Source organism: Haliotis rufescens, unplaced genomic scaffold (assembly GCF_023055435.1).
Source record: "Haliotis rufescens isolate VD_foot unplaced genomic scaffold, xgHalRufe1.0.p SCAF_106, whole genome shotgun sequence".
Classification (NCBI taxonomy): domain Eukaryota; kingdom Metazoa; phylum Mollusca; class Gastropoda; order Lepetellida; family Haliotidae; genus Haliotis; species Haliotis rufescens.
Window position 1 is genome coordinate 867,919 of NW_025963787.1, and position 25,286 is coordinate 893,204.

General features: G+C 41.6%; 1 protein-coding gene across 1 annotated transcript; it reads left to right on the forward strand.

Annotated features, from left to right (window-relative positions):
- Window positions 1-263: 263 nt before the first annotated feature.
- Window positions 264-22,626, forward strand: LOC124146828 (putative amine oxidase [copper-containing]). Its single transcript, XM_046517309.2, has 3 exons — window positions 264-453; window positions 3,857-5,966; window positions 17,723-22,626. Exons 1-3 carry the CDS (start codon window positions 323-325, stop codon window positions 18,017-18,019), a joined length of 2,538 nt encoding a protein of 845 aa, XP_046373265.2. The 5' UTR covers window positions 264-322; the 3' UTR covers window positions 18,020-22,626.
- The last annotated feature ends 2,660 nt before the right edge of the window (window positions 22,627-25,286 follow it).

Consider the following 25,286-nt stretch of genomic DNA (forward strand, 5'->3'; position numbering starts at 1 on the left):
TGGGCAGTGTCTCAGCAGAGCTGCTGATTGGCTAAGAAGGTGGCAGTTCCTCTTCTGATTGGCTGAGAGGAGCCTCACCCCCACAGATTCTGAATGGACCAAAGCTTCGTTCGAAGTGCACTAGGGCAGTGAATTCCTATAACAACAAATGAGAACCCTTCGTTTAGACTTGACAAAAACACATGTCATCTATTGGCAATCACATGACCCAGATATGGCAATATTATCCGAGTTGTTGGGTGTTCGGAAACAGTTAAAGCCAGCAACACGCGCGTAGAACACGCAGAGAACCTCCTGTCCTCTGTAACGTACTTTTGTTTACATGTATCTAAAAGACGATTGTGCCTCAAATCCTATGTCATTCCCGACGAAGACACTCGAGTACCTTCAATGTGGACAAACGATGCCCCTTGATAGTGACTCCAACTGCAGCGCTACCACTGCTATGCTAAGGTGAGACACCAGTCTTGATACTTGGGTACTTGTTAAGCCATTAATACTGATAATAATTTATATTACTTTATTAGTATATACACTTCTGTTTAATACATACCAAACTGTACTAAGTTTGATTTAAAAGCGCTGTCCATGACTCTTATCTGTTCATGGATCTGAGTTGTATCACATCTCCCAGCGATATATTTTCATCTTTATATATGTATACTGTTATCTTTCTACCTGACCATCCGTCCTGTTACCTATATCAAGTGTCCGTAGCGTCCCTCTCATCTTTCCTACAGACCGTACACACAAATGTAATATAACGTGTGTAACAATACCTCGAATGCCTCTAACGGTACAGCTTCAAATTATACATTAACTTCAACGTAAAGTCAAACAATACATTCTTGCTAAAAATATGTTATCGGCATGTATGTACGAAACTACGTGTCTTTTACATATATGTTGCTTTTGCGAATACTATTAGTATCTCAATATCTGTCACCTACCCCGGTTATATGAGCTGTGTTCTGCGTACCTGGTGCCCGCTCGCTGTCCCCTCGACACCCAGCGAAGCACCGTGAAACATTCTACATACAACTCCCCCTGTTCCCGCCGAATGCTCTCTCGCTGACATACTAGCCCTTGTTAGCTGTAACACAATTGTTTATCTGCTCATCCGTGGGTCTGTCCGTTCATCACGTCCATGGTCACTATGTTCGTCCGTTTGTACCTTCCTCTTCAAGACAATATAGTGTATCGTTAACTTATGACCACTTCCTATCTGAATCGTGTTTGTCCCAAGCGATCTGTTCTTCGCCGTCACACCTCTGCAGTTACCCACATTATCAACGTAGTTCCAACTCAAACTATCATGTACATATTTAAGATTGATCGAATGCATTTTCTGAAATCTTTATAACATTCCCCGGGAACTAATACACGGGTAACGTTTAATATAGCACATTCTTGTGTTATATTTTTAGAGTAGTGTGAGTCATTTGACGTTTCTCAGTGAAATGTATGAATCATTTTAAATTTTTATTGTTTATATTTTCACATTCCACATACCTGGCGGACAATCACATGCTTGTTCACGGGCTCTCGAGCAATACACGTCTTTATTCTATATCCTTTATAAAAACTGAAACAGGATATAAGAACGAGAAGAATCGTAAACCTTCCTTGTGGCTCTACAGTTGATAGCGCTGTGGTCGTAACTGAGATGGCTAGGGAGGATACAGGGACCACTACTGACGTATGAAAAATCCATCGGATATTAACCTTGTAATTGCATTGTGTCTGTGTAGGCTAATCTTAATTATCATATACATCATGCTATTTGAGTTAACATACGAACAACGTAAGTTTTGAAAGGCTTTAATCACACTTGCTACTACTGCCAATTGTACCAAGCACAGTCCCCGACAAGACTGGATCACATAAAAATTTCAAACAATCTCGCACCCGTATTCTCTCATGCGGGAAGTTATTTAATATTACAATAACTTATACGTTATTTGTGATGATCGTGTTCACCTGTGTCACGGACGTCATCAGATCCGCGTTCTTAGCGCAACACAGTCTACAGCGGATATAACACCGGATGAGCTTTCAACTCCTACAAAGCCGTATTCACACATTGACCATTATGAATGATACTCCGGGTTAAAGTGGAATCTTTTCTTCCAATTACCGTCACATAAACATATCTGGATAAGTGAAAACATGACGTCACCTTGTTCACGTTCAATCATTTCATCAAAGGAGGTTTAGATTTCATGTTTGACCGAGGTATATAAGTTGTTGACAAGAGATGTACAGCACATTAATTCAATCTTCCTAAATAGCATGTATATTTCAATTTACGTAATGCTTCTCTTTGAACATGTATATACGTCAATGTTTATGACGTCATACAGCCCAAAATTGCCTGCCTTCTGTTTCCATTCCGATATTTGATATACCACTGATGGCATAAACAGATTATTATTTTTCTAGCGAGCGTAGCCAATAACCACAGCGTATAGGAAGTCTCTCACACATGGCCAAGTAACGCATTCATTCATACGTTTCCCATACGATGAGTACAAATGGAAGCACGTTTCATCTATGTCTTCTCAGCTGACGCTTTGTTTCGCGTGGCATGGCTACTGCTTCTGAAACCCCTAAACCTTTCTCTCTCCATCACAACACCGATGCAGTTTAAGCAGAAACAAGCGTGGGAGGTAATAAGTACAGGTCTCCGCTTTCACGCCACAATATAAAGACCAATGACCAGTCTTATTGGCAACATGACTAGGCTGGAATTATATTGGATCATATTCAAATGAAGGGATGAGGTTCATGATTGATGAGGTCCAAGTAAATAAGATCCTGTTATGACTACTCATGTAAATACTAATGTAAATAGTTAAGACATTACGGTATAAATGTATGGTAAACACTTATATTAAATCCTACTGATAATGTTTTTATTAAAATTTCATCCAAGTATCTTGAAATAATCACACGTGAAATAGATGTATACCGAAAGTTAACCGTCCCCATTCCTTGTGTTAACCCTCAATCATATTTGGCCTTGTCCTCGACAGAAGAGGTCAACATGTCACACCTCACCAATCACAGCTTGTGTTACAGCAATGTTTACCACCAAACAGCTCAAGCGTAACGGACAAACGTCGGTTTTACACCCATTTTATCCCTAGTGCACGGGACCTTTTCACAGTGATTCAACTGCTTAACAAAATGTGGTTTGACTGTAAAACGAAAGGCCTATGTATAGCACGTAATGCTCCACATGTTGACGTAAACAATGCGATGTTACTCCAGCTTCCACTTCCATTTCGGTAGACAAAGGTCTTCATTAGAAATTTACACTACATCATATTCAAATAGCTGTCAGAGGCCTCTAAATATGATTTGCCCTTGACTGCCCTTGCTTCCGAACATTCTAGCGGGAGGTAGTTGGCTTTAACGCCTCATTGAACACTATTTAATTGTGGCGTGGCGTGTAAACAGTGTTTGGTGTATAACGCAGGTCGAAGACATTTGCCACTTTTGGGAAACACAAAAACCATGGTATAGCGCAAGGAACATAAATGAGGCGTATCCGCGATTCCATCACACGACAGTGGGTCCTGGCGCGCATAAGGGACGCAACTCCTTAGAACGAATTGCGGCGCTTTAGACACGTGAGCCAGTTGTGCCCCTTAAGTAACTGCAAGATAGATCAGGATAGAACAGGGAGCCAGAGTATGGTTGGATATTGCACTGTTAAATACTTTCAAATGTTTTCTTAAATTATTCTCGTTAAATCAAAATATTCAATGTTCTTATTACAGAATATCCGGATACCAACTTGTAAATGTCTTGGCACCCGTGAGGATGTTAATTATATATTGATTGGTTTCAGAATGAGCAAAGATGTGACGATTATCAAACACAAGGTCAAACGACGGGATATCCTCGAGTTCATCCTCGTCGCCATCATCTTGAGTCTCCTGACTGCCTTGGTGGTAACTTTAGTGGTACTCTGCCAGACTTCGCGAACCATTGAAGACCAAGTCACCGTCCCGTGCCAGCTTGAGCACCGCAGCTTCGCAAAGGACGAATACATCCGGAGCCCTATTCACTCCTTCACAGAACTGAAGGTGGAGGAAGTGAAAACAATCATAGACTACCTCATGAAACAGGAATCACTGGGTCTTTCCACTTTGGAAACAGCAGAAATTAACTCCAACTTCATCCACAGCGTTGAGTTAAAACTAGCTCCAAAGCATGAAGTGTTGGAGAACCTTGACAACGGAGGACCTCTCCCAGCTCGTCAGGCTAAAGTCTACATCTTCATGGGCAATGCGACTCCACCTCTGGTGGAAGAATACTTAGTAGGCAATCTGCCTAACATTTCCTTCCATCAATTGGCTCAAAATCGTGCCAGAAAGACACAGATTCCGTACACCATTCGACCATTTTCTCTTTATGAGTTCAAAGGGATCTATAGGTACATTCTTCCTCCTGTGGCGCGTCGAGCTAATAAATTGCTAAATGAAAGTTATGGTGCCACCCTTTTAGACTGCACGGATAAATGTCTACGTTTTTCCATGACACCCGTTTCAAGTGCGTTCATTGGGGAAGGGGAGAGAAAGGCATGGTTTTGGCTGGCGTACGACAAAGAGTTTTTTACGCTACTGCCATTGGACTTCCAATTTCTGGTCGACATGACGGACGTTCATCCAAACAACTGGACCATTCAACAAGTTTGGTATGCTAATACATTGTTTCCTTCCCTTGAAGATTTGTTACAGAAATACGAACATAACCAAATAAATACTACCAGGGTGTCGTACCCAAGTTGTGACGAAAAAGACTTGTACAGCTCCCTTCATCTAAGGGGGCCGACCTTTCCGAGTGAAGACCTTCACATGCCTCGTCACTTCCAGCCGAATGGGCCTAGGTATAAGATCAGGGGCAATCAGGTGGACTATATGATGTGGCGGATGAATTTCAGAATGTCGCCGACAGTGGGAATACAGTTATTTGACATTCGATACCAAGGGGAGCGAATCCTATACGAACTGAGTATGCAGGAAATAGCAGTGCTGTACTCTGGTCATAGTCCAGCTTCAAGCATGCTTTATTTTGCGGACAGTGCCGGTTTGTACGGAACAAGATCTCGCGGGTTGCTTCCTGGAATAGACTGTCCCGATTACGCAACATTTCAAGACATTGAGCTGTTCACATCCAACGAAGGTGGTATGAGGAAATTTGAAAACGCTTTGTGCATTTTTGAACAGAACACGCAATTACCTCTGAGACGCCACCGCGCCTACAGCCGATCTGGCGCTTTCTACAACGGCCTTTTAGACAGCGTCCTCGTCATCCGCATCGTCATCTCCGTCATTAACTACGACTACGTGTACGACTTCACCTTCCACAACAATGGCGCGGTTCACGTCAGAGTCGTCTCCACTGGCTACCTCACAACCAGCTTCTTCTCCCCGGAGGAAGCGCGATACGGAACCCGCGTTAACGACAACGTCGTTGCCGGCATGCATCACCATCTTTTCAACTTCAAAGCAGACGTTGACGTGAAGGGTGTAAGCAACAGACACCAGACTTTCAACATCGAGATGGAAAACAAGACCAATGAATGGTCAGACGGGGGTAACAGCAAACACACTCAGCTATATTTCAGCAAACACATAAAACGGACTGAAAAAGAAGCTACGTTTAGATATGACTTTGAAAAGCCCCAGTATCTTCTGTTTTCCAACGCCGACAAAACAGATCAGTATGGCAATCAGAACAGTTACCGCATGATGCTGCATGGGATGACGAAACAAAACCTGCCGTCGTGGGATGGGTTCGAGAGTTCGGTCACGTGGTCACGTTACCAGATGGCGGTTACGAAGCACCGTGATGAGGAAGAAACAAGTAGCTCCATGTTTGCCATGTGGGATGCTAGGGATCCCGTGGTGAACTTCCAGAACTACATCGACGACGATGAGAACATCGTTGATGAGGTAAGACAACACATTTGTAACTAAGTAAAAAAAGTGCAGAGGAGTGGCTTCCAATACGTCCACACTTGCCATTTTGGCACGCAAAGCTTCGAAACACATGTTATTTTGTTGAAAGAGGTCAGATTTTGAGGCCTAGAGTTAGGGTTTGAGGTTTTCAAATGTCATACAAGCCTGGGAAAAAACTCGAAAACATTTAAGTTAGTATCACTTTGTTATGGGAAGACCCAGTCCCTACAGTTCGTGTTTTGGTAGCCATTAACGCACAGCAAAGTGTCCTCAACCGTGTTCGTTCAGAAGCATACATCTCAACGTGTCGACACTTTTGACATTCGTAGTTTGAGTTTGTTCAGATTTTGGGTAGTGGTCGTCAAAAAAGTATTGATGCCCGTTCTTTTCGGGAGGGGGAATGGAGGAGAGGGTATCAGACATCATAGAGCAGAATAACGGGAAATCGACGCACCCAGATCAGCGCATGCGTAAAGCCATATTGCACCATTCAGTTCCCCACGACACAGGCGTCCCTTTCCGTGACTGGTCAAAGGTATCCCCCCATGAATAACTTTAAAATTTCCAATTATGTCTATCTTATCTGGAGGAATGATATGTCGGGCCGAATCTGGAATGTCTATGAGGTTGCCATGATCTGAATAAACTAGCCTAAGGTATATAGCAATCTTCTTAAACATCCAGACGATAACCTATAAGCCATATGCGATATCACATTTTACCGTAGGGATACAGCTCATTTACAAAAAGGTCACGGAATTTACAAACTTCCACTAGCCCAACGCCCCATATAGAACTTTATCTGCAAACACGAAAGCATGTAAATTTCTTCGTCTAAAGTACTTTTCCCCCGATTGGTTCGCAGTGTATTGAAACCATGCCAACATAACCTTACTACAACTGCACATGGCACTAGACGGTCAACAAGTCTTCAAAACCAAGACGCCTCACATACAAAAAACCGATACAATCATTCAACACTCACCGTATTGGGTGTATAGCATATCCTGTCTCAAACCAGGCAGGCTTAAAAATAATTAAGACATATGTGAAACATGGAGAAGCGGGTTATGTATTCCTTTGGACCTCCGTAGCCCAGTGACCTACATCATGGGTAAAGATACGCAGCACAACATTTGGCTTCTAGCCCAGTAGGGAACGCTCACAGTTCCGAGGTTTAAATATCAAAAATACTGTCGAAACTGACAAAAAACATACATTTCTCACATTCCCAGTTTAGCATGTCGTGTAATATTCAGATTATATCAAGATGATCTTGCAGCTTGCATGTAAACAAGTTGTCATTCATCAAATGGCGAACCTATGGTTTCTTACCGTTTCGAGGTGAATTTTCAGATTCTGCAGGCATCATGATTAAATGAGTGAGTTGGGTTTAACGCCGCTTTATACAGAATTCCAGTCAGCTTAATGTGGGAGGAAAGCCCGAAGTGATGCAGGTCTCAGACGTTTACCATTTCGGTGAAACCCACGAGCACGGGTATGGTGCTGACAAACCTAGAAACATAATCGGGGCGAACCGAGATTCGAACACAAAATCATAGGATTCTGGCGTGCCTAAGGGACGCAACTCTGCACAGCGAATCAGGGCGCCTTAGACGACTGGGCCACCCGTAGCCCCGCATCATGATTAAAATGGTAATCACAAATTTCATTACGTCACAATGTAACAAAAAGAAATCTCAACTAAAGCCATTGTACTATTTAGACAATATCATACGCATGTGTTTAGATATCACTATCAAACACTGATTATACCAGGTGTTCTCGAAAAGGTGAGCGTATTTTACCCACCGCTGGCACAAACACAATGCACAGGAAAGTCAAATATTCAACCGGTAACACGTGCTACAAGTCAAAATAGGGAGGGGGCACGGGTGGCCCAGTCGTCTAAGGCGCCGCGATTCGCTGTGCAGAGTTGCGACCCGTGGGCACGCCAGAAACCTATGATTGTGGGTTCGAATCCCGGTTCGCCCCAATTATGTTTCTAGGTTTGTCAGCACCATACCCGTGCTCGTGGGTTTCACCGAAGTGGTAAACGTCAGAGACCTGCATCACTTGGGGCTTTCCTCCCACATTAAGCTGACACGCCGTGATATAACTGGAATAATGTTAAAAGCGGCGTTAAACATAACTCACTCACTCACTCACTCACTCACTCAAAATAGGGAATTGCTTTGGACGTCATTTTTGTCACTGATGCTCAAATTTGGAAATGTCCTATAAAACCTTTTAAAGATTTTATGACACAAGAATCGTATGATGTTCTCCGAAATCTTCGTAGAAAGAGCATGCAGACACAAAGAGAACGATGACTATTAGAGAGTTAAATTCATCACTCTGATCATACAGTCTTGTGTAGAGATTTGGACGCTCGGAATTTAAATGAATAGATCGCAATAGGAAAGTCAGACGTTTCAACGCAGCGTGCAGACAACTACCAATTTACCATATATAAAAGGATTGTGCAGCAAAATTTATTTTCAAACTCTGACGCCATCACTATATTTACCTTCTATTTCAAGCTTTCATGTGTGAAAGTCTATCCAGTTGTATACACTTGAACCCGTCTGAACCAATCCTCATCAGTGTGTAAGAACGCTAAATGTCTAAGAACACGATTGGCGCTGTCGGGTCCTACAGGATAATACACTAACGTTCGGTCACTCGTAACTATCACATAAATATCAAAGGTTGTATTTTATCACATCCAGCCTATTTCCATAATCATGAGCAGTATCTACTCAAGGCAGACTTCATCACGATTCCGACTTTATCATAAGTATTTGTTTGTGAATCTCTATCAAATATTGATGATATCCAACCGGTGGCACCGTCACATACACATGCAAAGGCAAGTCAAGCACCTGAATAAAACACAGGAACATGTGGTAAAATTCAACATAGGAATTGCATCGGACATCATCTTTCTCACCTGTGCGTCAAACTAACGTTGCACTATACCCGTATTTCTGTCTTGTAGATTGTTCCTGTCATCTTAGAGATATGTTCTTGTCTGAGATTTGGTTTCAGAAAAAAAATCAGAAAAAAATAAAATTATATGGTACACGAGTCTATATGTTTCCCTCAGTCTAAATGGAGGTTGCCATTAGCTCTGATTGTATTTGAAAAAGCTACAAAAGAATTGTGTACAATATGTGCAAAACAAATCGCCTTATGATGGGATATCAGAAAGTTATGCCGATCCACAAAGTTATCATAGCGCTACGACTCTCGTTAGTCTATGTTAAAGTATGGGAGTTGCGAATCGTCTCAGCACAACGAACGCTTTGTGGAACAGCACCTCTGAGTTGTTGTTATAGTTACATGTGACATGTATTGGTATTGAGTCATCTTTCACAACTTGGCGTGGTTTTTGAACAATCACTGATAATTAAAAATGGTTTTACCGAGAGAGTCAATCACCAAAGAATATTGATGAAAGGCCACAAGTTGTGTACCACAATTAAATGTTGGGGGAAGGAATTTCAGCGAGGGAGAGAGTTTGAAAGATGACCCCCGCGCTGGTCGATCCACTACCAGTACCACAAAAGAAAACACTGATGCCGTCCACAACCTGGTGCTTAACAACAGGCCAATTACATTCCATGAGTGCAAGGGGACCACAAGCCTCTCGTTATGCGTCAATAGGAAAACTCTTTCATGAACGTCTACATACTTCAAAGGTTTGTGCCCAAAGGGTTCCTAAAATGCTATCGGTTTAAATGAAACCTCGCGGGTCACTACTTCTAATGCCCTGTTTACCAGATATGATCGCAACCCAGAATATTTTCACTTTAGGCAAGTGACAGGTGACGATACCTGGATACATAACTGTGACCTGGAGAGCAAACAAAACTACATGGAGTGGAAACACGTCAGGTATCCCATACCGTAGATGTTCAAAGCAACCACACCCTCTAACAACGTTAAGGCCACCTTCTTTTGGGACAGCAAAGGCATAATACACATCAGTTATTTATCGGGGAAACAACTCTGAAAGAAGATGCCAATTTATTGAATATATAATGAGAGTCTATCAAAGAGAGGCGTTGCGACAAACTTCGACCTTGCGTTCTCCTCCATCGGGACAATGCAGCAGTTCACACCAGTCATGTTGCAATGGCTGCAGTACGGAGATGTAGATACGATCTTCTCTCCTATGCCCTTTATCCGCCAGATCTGGGCCCCGTTCCTCAAAGCGATCTTAGCGCTAAGGTGACCGTAACTCCCATACTTTAACATAGGCTTACGATCATCGTAGCGCAAAGATCGCTTTGAGGAACGGGGCCCTGGTACCTAGTGATTACCACCTTCCTTTTCAAATTTGAAAAGTCCGTTATTTAATGAGGACCAAGAACTGGTTGCTGCTGTAGAGGGCTGGTTGACAGACAGAGGATTTGACATTCGACAAAATATGGCTAACTGCCCTGGAGAGGAAAATTAATGGAACATTTTATTTTGAAAAATGATATTGAAGTTAACGGCAATGTTTCAGTACTATATATGCTAGACGTAAATAGGTTGACATCCCATCGTATGAAATGGATGTTATGTGCGTTGATTGCTTAATGCTACTCACGCACAGGAGCACGGGATTAGACGAGAACTCGTTAAACTGAGATATTTTCACACCAGGTGTTAACGAAATGACGTCCTATCTTCACAACCGTGCGATATCATGTGTTACAACTGACAAATCTGTCTAGAAACTACTCTACGTGTCTTTTCGCTGAATAACACAAAAACAAATATGCTTGAGATATTTGTCCGCAATCTCCTGTACTCAAAATGTATATTCATCATCGTATGCCATATTGGTGTGTCAATCCCATTTGCTTGTCTATGTATTCCCTCCCCACTTACGTTATCAATTAAATTAAATGAAAAGTGACACAAACATTTTACAAACAACATACTAGTAAATCAAATGTGTATATTTAGTCCCACCTCGTGAACCTCTCATAGCTTCTATGGTTGTGATCGCCCTTTGCCTTCTTTGGGTCCGGGGCTGTCGGGTAGCCTAGTGGTTAAAGCGTTCGCTCGTCACGCCGAAGACCCGGGTTCGATTCCTGACATGGGTACAATGTGTGAAGCCCCTTCTCCCGCCGTGATATTGCTGGAATATTGCTAACAGCGGCGTAAAACCATACTCGCTCACTCTTTGGATCCTCTTCTAAAAGTCCGGATACTGATGTGAGGGAGGAGGTTTTTCGCCGCTTTTAGCAATATTCAAGCAATATCACGGCGTGAGACACAAGAAATGGGCTTCACAAATTATACCCATATAGGGATCGGACCTGAGGCTTCGGTGCCAACGCTTTATCCACTTGACTACCAGTACTCTGCAGAGATGAATGTGTTGGGATACATTTTTTGTTTGAGAAAAGAAGTCATAACTATTATCACCTGAATGCGACTGCAAATTAATCGTTCATTGAGTCTTTGTTACTTGAATATTCAAAAGTGGCGTAAAACAATACTCATTCATTGACGTAATACAAGTGAATTCAGGAACTTGCTGCCATGCGATTTGTGCGTCAAACAAGCCGTATGCTTGGTAATAAATTAATTTATTTCAAAGTCCTTTCTGTTTCCTGCAGGATTCAACGATCGCGCCACTAACTGTCAGAATATTTTGTGTCAGCTGTCTTTGCCTGGAGTCTTGTACGGGTTATATTACAATCTCATTCATAGACCAATTACTTGCACAAATACAGCACCACAGGACCTGAGATTAATTTAAAGCCGACAAGAACGGAGCTACACTACACATTATCATTAATATCAACCATACCCCACCGTGCATGTACGTCAAAGAGAGTTCTTTGAAAATGATAAGTCGGAATACTCCACTTGTAACCAAGGAGGGCTACTGTAGGGGGCATCTCCACAGTTAATGCTCAGCTAACAGAAGTGATCGTCTCAAACACAGTTCCGCATACTTTCTCAATTTACTCATTTTCCCTATGAAATATCCTTTGTATGGAGAGTAGGTATTTTTTCAGCTACATTTGAAAACCTATTGTTTTTATTAAAACTATGAGCCTAAATATTGTCTTTTTCATAATCGTCTTGCAGCAATGTATTATTTGTGCCAGTGGTAATGTTTTGCTCGATAAAATCCAGCCCATACCCTGCCTCCCTAGAATATCAAGTGGCCTCTCAAAAAAGCATTAAGTAATTGAGTTTACAATTTGAATTTGAAATCTTGAACCGAAAGGTCTAGTTAAATTCTTTTCTTAAGAAACAAAAGTTAAATCGTGATGCATTTGATTTAAACAGTATTTTATTTCCATTAATGTTCAGATTTTACATTACATAATGTTACAAAATGGAAAAAGGACTAGCAAACAGGCCAAAAAGGCCTATATTAATGCTTCTCCTAATATTGTACATCATACATGTAGGTTTTAATGAAGTCTATAGAGCAGACATTAATGAGTAACACAAAATGAAATAAAATGGAAAGCAAGATACCAAATGCATTTTATATTCTTAAGTTGACTCATAACTTATGTAAAGCGGTTTGTTTCAATGATGTAATTATGAACTGATTTTATAATGTATTCATTGTCTGAGGGAGATGAATCTTCATTGCCGTGGCGTATAGTATGTATGCTGAGCTGGTTAACAAAAAAGTATTTATCAATTCTTAACTTGGCATAGCGTGGACAAGATAGAAAAAAGTGGAAAGCATCTTCTCTATTTAGGTGATGCATTTAACTAGCTTAAGTCAGTAGCGCCTACATGTAGATTGATTCAATCCATCAAGTGGATAGGATTGAAAAAAACATTAACTAAAAGAAAGAGCAGAGACGTTGAGACGTCTATAGAATAAGCCAATGCTTGCAATGACAAGTTTAGTGCTGCATCTACACATATAGTTGAGACCCAAGAAGATCCGGGGTAGAATAGGTCTTCAGCAACCCATACTTGCCGTAACAGGCGACAGTGCTTGTCCTAAGAGGCGACTAATGGGTTCAGGTGTCAGGCTGGCTGACTTGGTTGATGCATGTCATCGTATCCCAATTTCGTTGATCGATGCTCATGATATCAACCACTGGACTGTCTGGTCTAGACTCGATTATTTACAGACCGCCGTCATATAGTTCGAATATTGCTGAGTGCGGCGTTAAACATCAAACAAGCAAACATAACAAACACACAGTTGATGTGATGATGAGGAGGAGGAGGCCAACGCCAACGCCCACGACAGCACTTAACGTGTGTTACAACACACCAGTGACTGGTATGTATAAACAACCAGTAAAATATTGTCATGTACATAATACTGTGATTATGTGTTGTTTTACGCCGCAATCGGCAATAACGATAACACGCATGGACAAGTAACCGAGCCTGACCACCCGATCAAAGCTAGTCGCGTCGTACGATAAGCTGGGTTTGCTGAGGACCTGTTCTATCACGGAACATATGATACAGTGGTCACTGACCTATGCATACATACACAGGTAATTGAATACATATGTCAAGGTCCACTATAGCGAGTCAAGGTCGGTGACCAGCATCGTGGACTCGGTACTTACTTCTTCAAGCCTGATTGACCACGGAAGGACGGTACGATACTCACAAACCAAGGCCACTATCCTTAACCCTACATTTGCTAAGGCCGTTAACAGTGACACGGCAATGTTATCCCACTGATAAGCATAAAGCAGAAATAGTATGAATTTATCTCAAACGCTCGGTTGGGCGCACTGCGTGAACGTCGGCCGCTTGAGTCAAAACGAACATGCATGCATCATGAATTTACTGCAAGAGCGAGGGGAGACGTTTTATTGCTGAGAATGCACTCAGGGATGTAACGTGTTTGAACCTGGTATACATAATTTGTACATTTGTTGGAAGCGTGTTCTCTCTGGGAGTGACATGAGATTAAAACACGCCTTCCTTGCCAGCTGAGATCTTCTCTTAGTCACCAAATTATCATTTTGACGGAACGTGTTCAGAGGTGTGGTGCGAATGTCAAGGCCACGTTTTCGTGCACTGGCTCCTGCCCATGTATATATTGCAGCACGTGCAGCATAGCAATAGATCCTCTTAATTACGCGAAATGTCAAAAGGTTAAAGTCTACACACGTCATGTGACGTTCAAGATCACGTTATTAATGCATGTTATCGTAGAGATATGTTTCAATAATGCACTTTCAGTCAGATTATTTTGTGTTCTTTTTTATATGACAAAGCGTGAATCACGCCAATCGTTGTGTGAACCTAGCGCGCACTTGGAGCACTTATCTCTCGCCTTGACCTGGCGCATGGCCTCTTGACTTCTCCACACAGGGTTCTAGTAGGGTGCAGCACAGATGTTAGGGATATCCGGAGCTCATCACACGTTGCCACGGGTGGTCTCGTGAGCTCAAAATGCTCATCACACATGATGTGTCCATTAATTGCAGTAGTTCTATTCTACTTTTTTAAATTGAAATGTAATTTATTCTATTGTTTAATTGTTACACGTTTAGTTATGATTTTCATTCAGTCATCCTGTCGCTTGTAGGGTATATACAGTATCTGTGGTTGTATGTCAACTATTGATAGTATTTCTTGTCTTAGATGACTTGTCACCGGATAGTTGCATTGTATCGTTAGTTCCGTCATCCACTTTACAATGAAAACAGTTTTCACATTACTACAAAGTATCCCATACATTTCAAGTGTATCGTTCTCGGAACGGAATAGCTGCTTAGTCATAAAAGGTGACTTCAATGTTACTGACTAAGGTCCACGTTATCCGTATATTGCGCTTCGCAATCTCAAACACGGATATTCGTGTATGAATATGTACTGAATATGTACATACGGATGTCCTACACGGATGTCCTCCACAAATGTCATTTTACGGATGTCCTCCACAGCTGATCACCCACTCTAAATATTGTGTCTCATACATGAGTGTGTGAGTCTGGTTTTAAGCAATATCACGGCGGGGGACACAAGAAATGGTCTTCACACTTTGTGCCCATGTCGGGAATCGAACCCGGGTCTTCGGCGTGACGACCGAACGCTTTAACCACTAGGCTACCCGACCGCTCGTGTCTAACACATGAGCCTGAATCAGAGTTGCCAGACCCAAGGCGATGCTGATTGTTTCTAGGATCATGAAATATTTTATGCGCAGGTCAAAGGTTATTTCCTTCTTCAGTTGTATGACCTTCCATTAGTGAACACGAACAGTGTCTCCGATACCTTTTATCATATATACGTTGCTGAATTTTTGTTTCCAATATACAAGCTTATCTTTTACTTGATCGATCATCACCTTCCGCTTCAGTATCAATTGGTTTGTGCCATGTTGCGCGTTATCCTTGACATCATGTTGCAGCAGTTTATAGAAAGTCAGAATCATAAGAGTATGTTCGCAACCTTATCAGATTTAAGGGGCGGTCGGGTAGTCTAGTGGTTAAAGCGTAGGCTCGTCACGCCGAATGCCCGGTTTCGATTCCCGACATTGGTACATTGTGTGATACCCATTTCTGGTGTTCCCAGCCGTGATATTGCTGGAATATTGCTGTATTGATGTAAAATCAAACTCACTCACTCATTACTCAGATTTAATATATCACCGTATGTTCACTACTGACAAATGGGTTGTGTCTCTTTCTCTCACTCAACAGACAAGTGTGGTGTTAATAATTAGCGCACTTAACGAAGAAAGTTGAGAAGTATTATCATATATTCTTTACGACCGCCTCCGTGGTCTAGTGGTAGAGCGTCCGCCCGGGGAGCGGAAGGTCCGGGGTTCGATCCCCGTCGTTACCGATCATATCAAAGGACGTTAAAAGATGGTACTTGTTGTTACCCTGTCTGACGCTCGGCATTAAGGGGCTAAAACAAGGACTGGTCGGCTCTGAGTCAGTATACAGTGCCTGAGTTGGGAATTCACGTTGAAACAGCGGCATAGTATCTCAGTGAGCTAGCACTATAAAATCGGCATCAGTCCGGACTAGTACAAGCAGCCACACTCACACGTGCATGCACGTCGCTATAAGTGCAAAAATCTTGAACGCGACGCTGAACCCCATTTCACCTCACCTCACCTCACCTCAGCTCACCTCACCATATATTATTTGCTTTTATAAAGATGTGGATACTTAGGAAAATATAGTTTTATATACGTCGCTATTCAAACTACAGTGGTAAATATTCATCCATCAAATTAGAAAACAGCGATCAAAATTGCTGACCCTGAATACTGTATCAAATATAACTTGCGGTCATTAGCTAAATTTAGATGAAGGCAAAAGTCCCCAGTGTCCGAAACCGGAAGAGCTGCGGGCAGAATGACCAGGTTCAATCTGCCTATGAAAGCCTACCGTGTTCGACCATCAGTTGGAATACTAGTATTTAGGGAGATTTGGGTCTCCTTGTAGCCTAGTTTAAACGGTAAATTAAACTCATCCAAAACGTCGCCCTTGCATATTGACGTACAGCCCCCCCCCCCCTACTATTGTTCCGCTACTTTCGTCAGTTTCCAATAATGATCAATTATAGGATTTGTATTATTGGTTAAATACACTCATTGATGGATTGTTACCTGGGTCTGTTGTATCGAAACGTATCTACAACCTTTGGGTTACTGTAAGATTGACGCTTCGCATTTAATTGGCAAGAGGAATGGCAAGGCAGCGTATTCAGCGTTGTCCTTCGGGCTATTGCTCCGAAAATGGACACTGCCTCCAGCTAAAAGAAAAAAACGTAGCTGCGTGGTCACACCATGGCCAGGGTATGGTCGTGTCATCTAACTTTAGACCAAATATCCACAGTACACAATGATCAGTCTTCACTCCATCCTGTCGACTGAGGGTAATCCCAGCGGGGGCGTTTATACGCTTTCATAATATTCCCATTGTCATCACACGGCTCACCCACGTGTATTGATAAGGTGCTTGTTAAATACTTACCGTAACTATTATATGTTCTGTGGATGAAAGGATTTGCCATGCGCTTTGTTCTATCTAGTTCCTCCTTGCGACAGAAACTCGTTGTAAATCTTGGACCTTTGTGGGTGGAAATATTTTTTTCTTCCACTGATCCTATAGAATTGTTCCTAACACCATGTTGGCATTTACCTTAGAGATTTACAAGAATATACCACGGGTGAAAGTCAGAACAAGTTATCTTTGGTCATGACAGGCGAAAAGACCAGAGAGATGATGTACGCGAGTTGAGCTGGTCACAGTGACATTGTCTGATGTGTCTGTTGACTTTTTTAGTTTAGATCCGACACACAAACTCACAAAGAAAAAACGTCATCGTTAATCACTTATCTTAATCGTTACAGGCGTTTTGTTTCATATTTTAACCTCATTGTAGTAACTTAATTCGTTCAGATAGCAATCATCATATAAATGAGGTGACATTAGGTTCTGGATTGTTTTGGATTGTTCTGGATTGTTCTGGATTGTTCACTGGTCGCCGTCATACAGCTGGAATAATGCGGCGTTAAACAACAAAGAAACATTTCGGCCGACACGTGGGCTAGCCTGGTGGTTAAAGTTGGCTCGTCCCTGGAGATTCATGTTCGATTTCTCAATCTCTTATTATATTGTATACTACTCAAAAGACGTTAAGGAACGCCCGCTCTTTGATATGACTATAGCTAATATGTCATGCCAAGCCATGACAGTTGCAATTCTCAAGTATGACACTTTTTGCTTTCTTACATGAGCTAATGTTTTTCAATTATCGTTTATGGTTTTTTTCAGGATCTGGTTGCCTGGGTAACCCTCGGAACCTATCATATACCTCAGACAGAGAACGTCCCAAATACTGCAACTACTGGTGGCCATCTGTCTTTTCTGCTTGCACCCTTCAACTATTTTAAAGAGGACCCCTCGATGGGATCACGTGATGCTGTTCGGGTTACGCCAATGGACAAAAAGAACCCGTATTCTGGAGCTGTGGTAGAACGGTACGGACTGAAAGGAACGTCAAAATGTTCACCGCCGGAACTTCTACCAGATGACCTATTGCAGAAAAATAGTTCCTCCCTGTTTGCCTGAAACTCTTTGTCAGAAAACACTTCCACACTACAATGCAAACTTCATATCCTAATACTTAGGTACGAGGATGACACTTTCATCTAAGAGACGTCATATCCTAATACTAAGGTACGAGGATGACACTTTCATCTAAGAGACGTCATATCCTAATACTTAGGTACGAAGATGACATTTTCACATAAGAGACGTCATATCCTAAATACTTAGGTACGAAGATGACATTTTCACCTAAGGAAGGTCACATCCTAATACCTAGGTACTAAGATGACATTTTCACCTTAGAGCCGTCATATCCAAATACTTAAGTACGAGGATGACATTTTCACCTTAGAGACGGCATATCCTAATACTTAAGTACGAGGATGACATTTTCACCTTAGAGACGGCATATCCTAATACTTAAGTACGAGGATGACATTTGCACCCAAGAGACGTCAAATCCAATACTTAAGTACGAAGATGACATTTTCACGAAAGAAACGTCACATCCTAATACTTAGGTACAAAGATTACATTTTCACCCAAGAGACGTCACATCCTAATACTTAGGTACAAAGATTACATTTTCACCCAAGAGACGTCATATCCTAATACTTAGGTACGAGGATGACATTTTCAACTAAGAGACGTCATATCCTAATACTTAGGTACGAGGATGACATTTTCACCCAAGAGACGTCACATCATAATACTTAGGTACGAGGATGACATTTTCAACTAAGAGACGTCATATCCTAATACTTAGGTACGAGGATGACATTTTCACCTAAAAGACGTCATGTCCTAATACTTAGGTACGAGGATGACATTTTCAACTAAAAGACGTCATGTCCTAATACTTAGGTACGAGGATGACATTTTCACCTCCTTCAAATGTCACATCCTTATATGAAAATGCGAGGGTGACATTTTCACCTAAGACACGTCATATCCTTATACTTAGGTACGAGGATGACATTTTCACTTAAGAAACGTCATATCCTTATGCTTAGGTACGAAGATGACATTTTCTTTCCAAATGTGTCCCCTCTAAGCACTTTGAATCGCGTTCGTGTTTCCTTCTTCGACTAATTGGAATCAACTGATACTCCTTCCGCCCATGCCTATCATTCGGTTGCATTCGATTGGCTCAGAGCTCCACGTGGCAATGCCCCATCGCGAGGTGAAATCAACCACAGCCAAACTCAACGCTTCCAGCTACAATCATAGCAAACTCTTGTTTCATTACACGCCGCCGTTGCTACCACCCTCTCCAAGAGGATCAATCTGATTCACTTCCAGCAACGTGCGTGAAGTGAACACATGCTATTAAACAATGCTATCAAAATGGCGATCAAACAATACATGCTTGTGTGTTCAACATTAAGACTCTTTTGAGGTAAACCGTCTTTTTAATAAAGCGTAGTTTGTATTGCATCTGAATATAAACTGTTTTATCCGCGGCCGATCGAAAACACTGATGAGCTCTTCACAAACAATCCGTCCAACCTTAGAACCTAAAATAACGTACCAGCAAAGTGCATCCTTATTATCCAGTGTTTTATACATTTAAACTACACTGGATGAATACACATTTGTCATAATAGAAAGGATATGTTATACCCTCGATAATCGAGGATGGTAATATGTTTTCATTTCTGACCAACAAAGGCAAGCATACTATGGTGACGTGTGTGGGTGAGATCATCTATTTAACCGAATAACTGTATTTTACCACACGTGACCATCTAGTACCTACTTTTAATTAGGTGCGTTTATTTATTGAATATGTGTTTACAGAAGGAACCTCCATCCCCCAACTGCCGTTTGTATGTTTCTCTGATTTACAGGTCTGTCTGCTTATTATCCATTTATTATCCACGTTTTCAGTATAACTTATGTAAACGTTAACGTTTCAATACATGTGTTTATTTCATGTTATTTGTCCATTTAAACAACCCTCATTCACATCTATGAACATTTATATCAAAGAGTCAATTACCTTTGTCTCTCGTAACCGCTCTGGTATGCTGATATGCATAAAATATGTTACATTACCATTTCCATTGACTCAAACATTGAATTATTCATTTTCTAAATCAACTTTAGCTTAACCGTTTTAACGGTATACAATTAAGTAAAACACAAGTAGCCTGATGAATGTGATCCTATTCATCTCCACAAACATTTCATTATTTGTTTATTAATAAACATTTATTTTCTTAACAGTTCATATAAATATTTAATTTCCTTTGTAAACTTTAATATTTATTCGCTTGATTTTAATAGGATAATTATTAACACAAGCAGTAGGCATATGTCAGGGAGAATCTCTGGTGGTGATGATGATGCAACACTTGGCATCTGCGTCAGTAAGATATCCATGTCGTCTGAGACGCGAGATCTACTGAACCGGTTAACCTCTGCGTTCTCCCAAGGAGGTTCTTACCTTACATTCCACAACGATAGTTTCAAAACGATATTTTTTTGTTATAAAAAACTAATCTCCGCTATTCGCGGCGTCGGTGAAAATTTATCGGTTCCTAAACACTTTCTCGCGTTCGCTCCCGCTGTCTGTCGACGATTCAGGAATACCACTGGGTAATGGCGAGAACAGACCCCTAGTTGCCTGTTCTGGTGGGAACATTGTCACTATTTATGACATTTGCGAAATCTTTCGTCCGTGTTATCGCCTTTAGACCAAACAATTTTATTGGCGAACAAGCTTATGTGAATTTTACTGATATGACGCTTTTGGCAAAAACAAAGTCGACATTGATAGAAGCAATATAAACTGGTCTGAACTCAGTTTAACGGCTGCAGAACTGGAATGTTTATTCATACTTTGGTAGGGAATAAAACGATTAAACCATATTGAACCCTGTTAACATGTATTTGAATCATACTTTGCTTGGAAGCTTTTCAAAACGCAAATATAATTCCAAATTTATCATAATATTTTTTTGCCAGTATACCAAAGATAACTTCCCAAGACGTCATAGTGTGTTTGTTCAGTCGATTTCACCATGTGAGTGTCTACGAATGGAGGAACTATTATGTTTATTTTAGATGCTCATGCGCGGACATCATCATATATTTATTAGCATCGTGTATGTGAGTGATTGAGTATGGTTCTACGCCGCTTTTAGCAATATTCCAGCAATATCACGGCGGGGGACACCAGAAATGAGCTTGTACCCATATGGGGAATCGAACCCGGGTCCTCGACGTGACGAGCGAATGCTTCAACTACCAGATTATCTGTGAGCCCCTAGCTCCGTGAATGACTGATATGTAGTATCATTTCATATTGGTGTGACAAGGTAGCAGGAACTAGTTTTGGTGTTTTGTCTTAAAAAAATAAAAATGATTTCAGTAATGATATTTTGAAATAGATGGCATGTCACTGGGGTGAGATATATGGTATGCGTTTAATTTTCATAGTTGTTTTTGGTATGACTTTTATTTGAACTGCCGCTGAGAATGTGTTCGCGACGTGTTTGTATATTTTACGGGCGTCTCGGCATGAGTTTCAAATAATGTTTTAATGTATGGAGCATGTTACCGTCAATCGGCATTACTCGACTGTTTACGTAATAAGTCGCGGATAGCCACGAATGGTGTGGGGAGGGATATTGATTTGATGTAGATCATGATGTGATATCATCAAAACATTTGATAACATTAATTCATAATATAAACATCAATATCATTCAAATTGTTATTAAGTTCACCCAGAACTGTTAACATCTGGTTATTCGTTTTTCTCAACGACGAAACCCAAGTGAATTTTACAACACAAAACGTGAAAAACCTCATATTTTAAACGCAGGTGAGAATATACACCCTAGTTTCCATTGTAAATACATCATCTAGTTTTCTGTTAAGAGACGCTATATGTTTCTCACAAGTATGGAAATTTACATCCGAGATATGTTTAACCGTAACTATATGTTCCGATTGCCCAATGGTCGGCAACGCGCCTCACGCATCCCTGGGTCTCAAACCCCAGGATGCTCAACAAACACGGTACATGTATGTGCGATGTTCGTTAATCAATGGTGGATTGAAGCCTTCTGCACATCATTGTGCAATTTGTAATACCTCTACTATTATCGCATATCATGTAGCGAGATACATTCATCTCATGTCGGTTAATTCCGGTATCTCGGATATAGCACATGGAGATCCTTCAGTTATGCATCTCAAGTACAGCCATGTGCTTTGTGATGAAAGAGAGACTATGGCAGGGGGATCTGTCAGTCCTTTGATGCTTGAATCAAGTTACTAAACTATTAAAAGTTCGCTGATTCAAATTTTATGTAAATTAAACTTGTTGTTATTGATATTGTATTTAGAGACTGGTCATTTATTTGAGAGTGGGGTAGGGTTGAGATTGTTTCAGGGCTGTATCATATTTTACGGGCGCTTCGGCATGTTTGAAGCCTCCGTTTCGTCCCATCCTTGATTTGACAAGGGGCGTCATACAAAGACTCGCCTTAATGACTTTCTGACTTACATTTTGAATCCTTTAAATGTATGGATAGGGAATGACCTATCAGACCGAATGCCAATACGCTCAGAGAAACAGGTTAACTGTACTTGAAGTCTTTATCTGTGCAATAAACTGTCTCAATATCATGACCCTTTGTTTTGCTTGAGACCGCCTCCGGTCTAGTGGTAGAGCGGAAGGTCTGGGGTTCGATCCCAGGCCGTGTCATACCAAAGGATGTTAAAAGATGGTACTTGTTGTTACTCTGTCTGGCGCTCGGCATTAAGGGGCTAAAACAAAGACTGATCGGCTCGGAGGCAGTATACTGTGTCTGGGTTGGGTATTCATTTTAAATTGCGACATGTTATCTCAGTGGGCTAGCACTATAGCACTAAGCCGGCATCAGTCCAGACTTGTACAAGCAGCCACACACACACACGCACGCACGCACGCACGCACGCACGCACACACGCACGCACGCGCGCGACGTTGAACCCCATTTCACCTCACCTCACCTTGTTTTGTTTGAAGACGAGTGAATGGTGTTTGTTGTGTCTGTTGTTTTAACGCCGCACTCCGCAATATACCGGGCATATATTGTGGCACGTGGACCTGTGCACAGCGCACAGATCAGAAATCAGGTGAAGTTAAACAACGTCGGTCTCGGAGAGTTGTTGGATGGGTGACCACGTTAAGCAGCTTGACTCCTGAGAGTTTCTAGGGCTTCGGTCCTGCCCCACACTGAAGCACATGTACCACGTGTGGTGTCTCCTTAGGCAAGTGACTTTGTTCGAAATGTGCCTCTGTTCACCCAGCAGTGAGTGGGTGCCCGGTAGGATGAGATGGTAATGTGACTTAACCTTCTAGCACCTCACAGGCAGCTTGGGTTGTATACTCCCCAGGGAGCTGAGAATGAAAATCGAGCGCTCACTGATCAATTGACCGGGGTAATAATAGTGTAGCGCTATGTGCATCCTCTTGGTGAATGGAATCTTGCGCATTTTAAATGCACTTGTTATTATAATTTATTATTGGACATATGACGGCGGTCTTTAAATGATCGAGTCTGGATCAGACAATCCAGTGATTGATATTGTGGGGAACTATCCCCGCCGCTAGGGTACGATGATACGCCATCAACTAAGCCTGACCACCCAATCCATTAAATGTTCCTTATGACAAATTCCCAATTAACAAAAAAACAAACAAAGCGAAAATATAATATTATAATGAAAAATGGGATACACACAACTGATTGAACGTCCCGTTCAGTGACGACTGTGTACGTCAGCTACCACGACACAACACCACGCATCAAAATATCACCACAGTCACCCGTGAAGATCCGGGGTAGAATAGGTCTTCAACAACCCATGCTTGCTGTAAAAGGCGACTAATGGGATCGGGTGGTCAGGCTCGCTGACTTCGTTGATGCATGTCATCGTATCCCAATTGCGTGCATCGATGCTCATGATGTCAATCACTAGATTGTCTGATACAGACTCGATTCCAATATTTACTGTTTAACGCCGCGTTCAGCAATATTCCAGCTATATGACGGCGAGCCTGGACCAGACTGTCAGGTGATTGGCATCATGAGCATCGATGTATGCAATATTATGAGTCGCCCGTTAGTCGCCTCTTACGACAAGCGTGGTGTGCTGAATAGCAATTCTAACCCGAATGTTCACTGGGAAAGTGTTTTTCCATGCTTATAAACCGAAAAAAGAAACTTAAAACAACATTTATCAACATTTTTATGTTTCGAACATACTTTCCATGAACCTTAGGAAACGCGCGTAACATATCTGTTGCTGGCGTACGGATCTTGAAAAGGACATTCTATAAACCAGTGAGTCTTATCAACACCTCTGTAGCCTCGTGGTACACTCACTGGGCTACAGATATGAAGGTTGCGAGTTCGATCCTCGGGAATATAAAGAAAACATTTCTCATTTGATTTTACATTTCATTACATGTTACAATCTGAACGGAAGTTATATTAATAAAATACCCAGGACATTATATAAATTCCCTGGGATATTATATAAAATCCCAGGGACATTACAATGTCCCTGTTTATGAGATTTAACCCGACTGGAAAGTAAAACCTCACAATAGGTTTTAATGCCTATAGAAAGAAGTCTCTTACTTAATAGCGATCCCAATGAATAGGTTTATAACGCCTGAGTATGATGCCCTCCAGGCTTGCACATGGCATATACGGGAAGGAAACGGGGTAATATGCTCTCGTTACGTGTTTGTACTTTTCATTAACATTTCGACCCGTGAAGATCCGGGGTAGAATAGGTCCACGGCAACCCAGGCTTGACGTAAAAGGCGACGTGGCTTTATGAGGAGACTTACGGGATCGGGTGGTCAGGCTCGCTGACTTGGTTGATGCATGTCATCATAGCCCAACTGCGTGGATCGATGCTCATGTTCAATCACTTAATTGTCTGGTCCAGACTCGATTATTTACAGACCCCCGTCATACAGCTGGAATGTTGCCGAGTGCGGCGTTAAACAACAAACAAACAAACATTTACAGTTCTCCAAGCCTATGTGTGTGTGTCCAAATGGTGTGGATTAAAAGAAATCCCGGCTGTGAATTGTTAATCCTAACCGTATAATTGACAAAGCGGTAGTCTGGTAACCAACGCTACAGGTGGTTCTTCAGCATACATTATGGTCTGTCGTCAAACATTCCACCGTAATAATCAAGGTAAAAGCCTGGTACCTTCACTGCCACTGTGTCTATCGTTTCTATAGAATTTACCTTATATATAACATAAA

Excerpts from the sequence above, each read along its gene's own strand:
- LOC124146828 (XM_046517309.2), top strand. The coding sequence starts at position 323 with ATGTATCTAAAAGACGATTGTGCCTCAAATCCTATGTCATTCCCGACG. Across the intron at positions 454-3,856 it reads GCTACCACTGCTATGCTAAG|AATGAGCAAAGATGTGACGA; the intron begins GTGAGACACCAG and ends GATTGGTTTCAG. Across the intron at positions 5,967-17,722 it reads ATGAGAACATCGTTGATGAG|GATCTGGTTGCCTGGGTAAC; the intron begins GTAAGACAACAC and ends GGTTTTTTTCAG.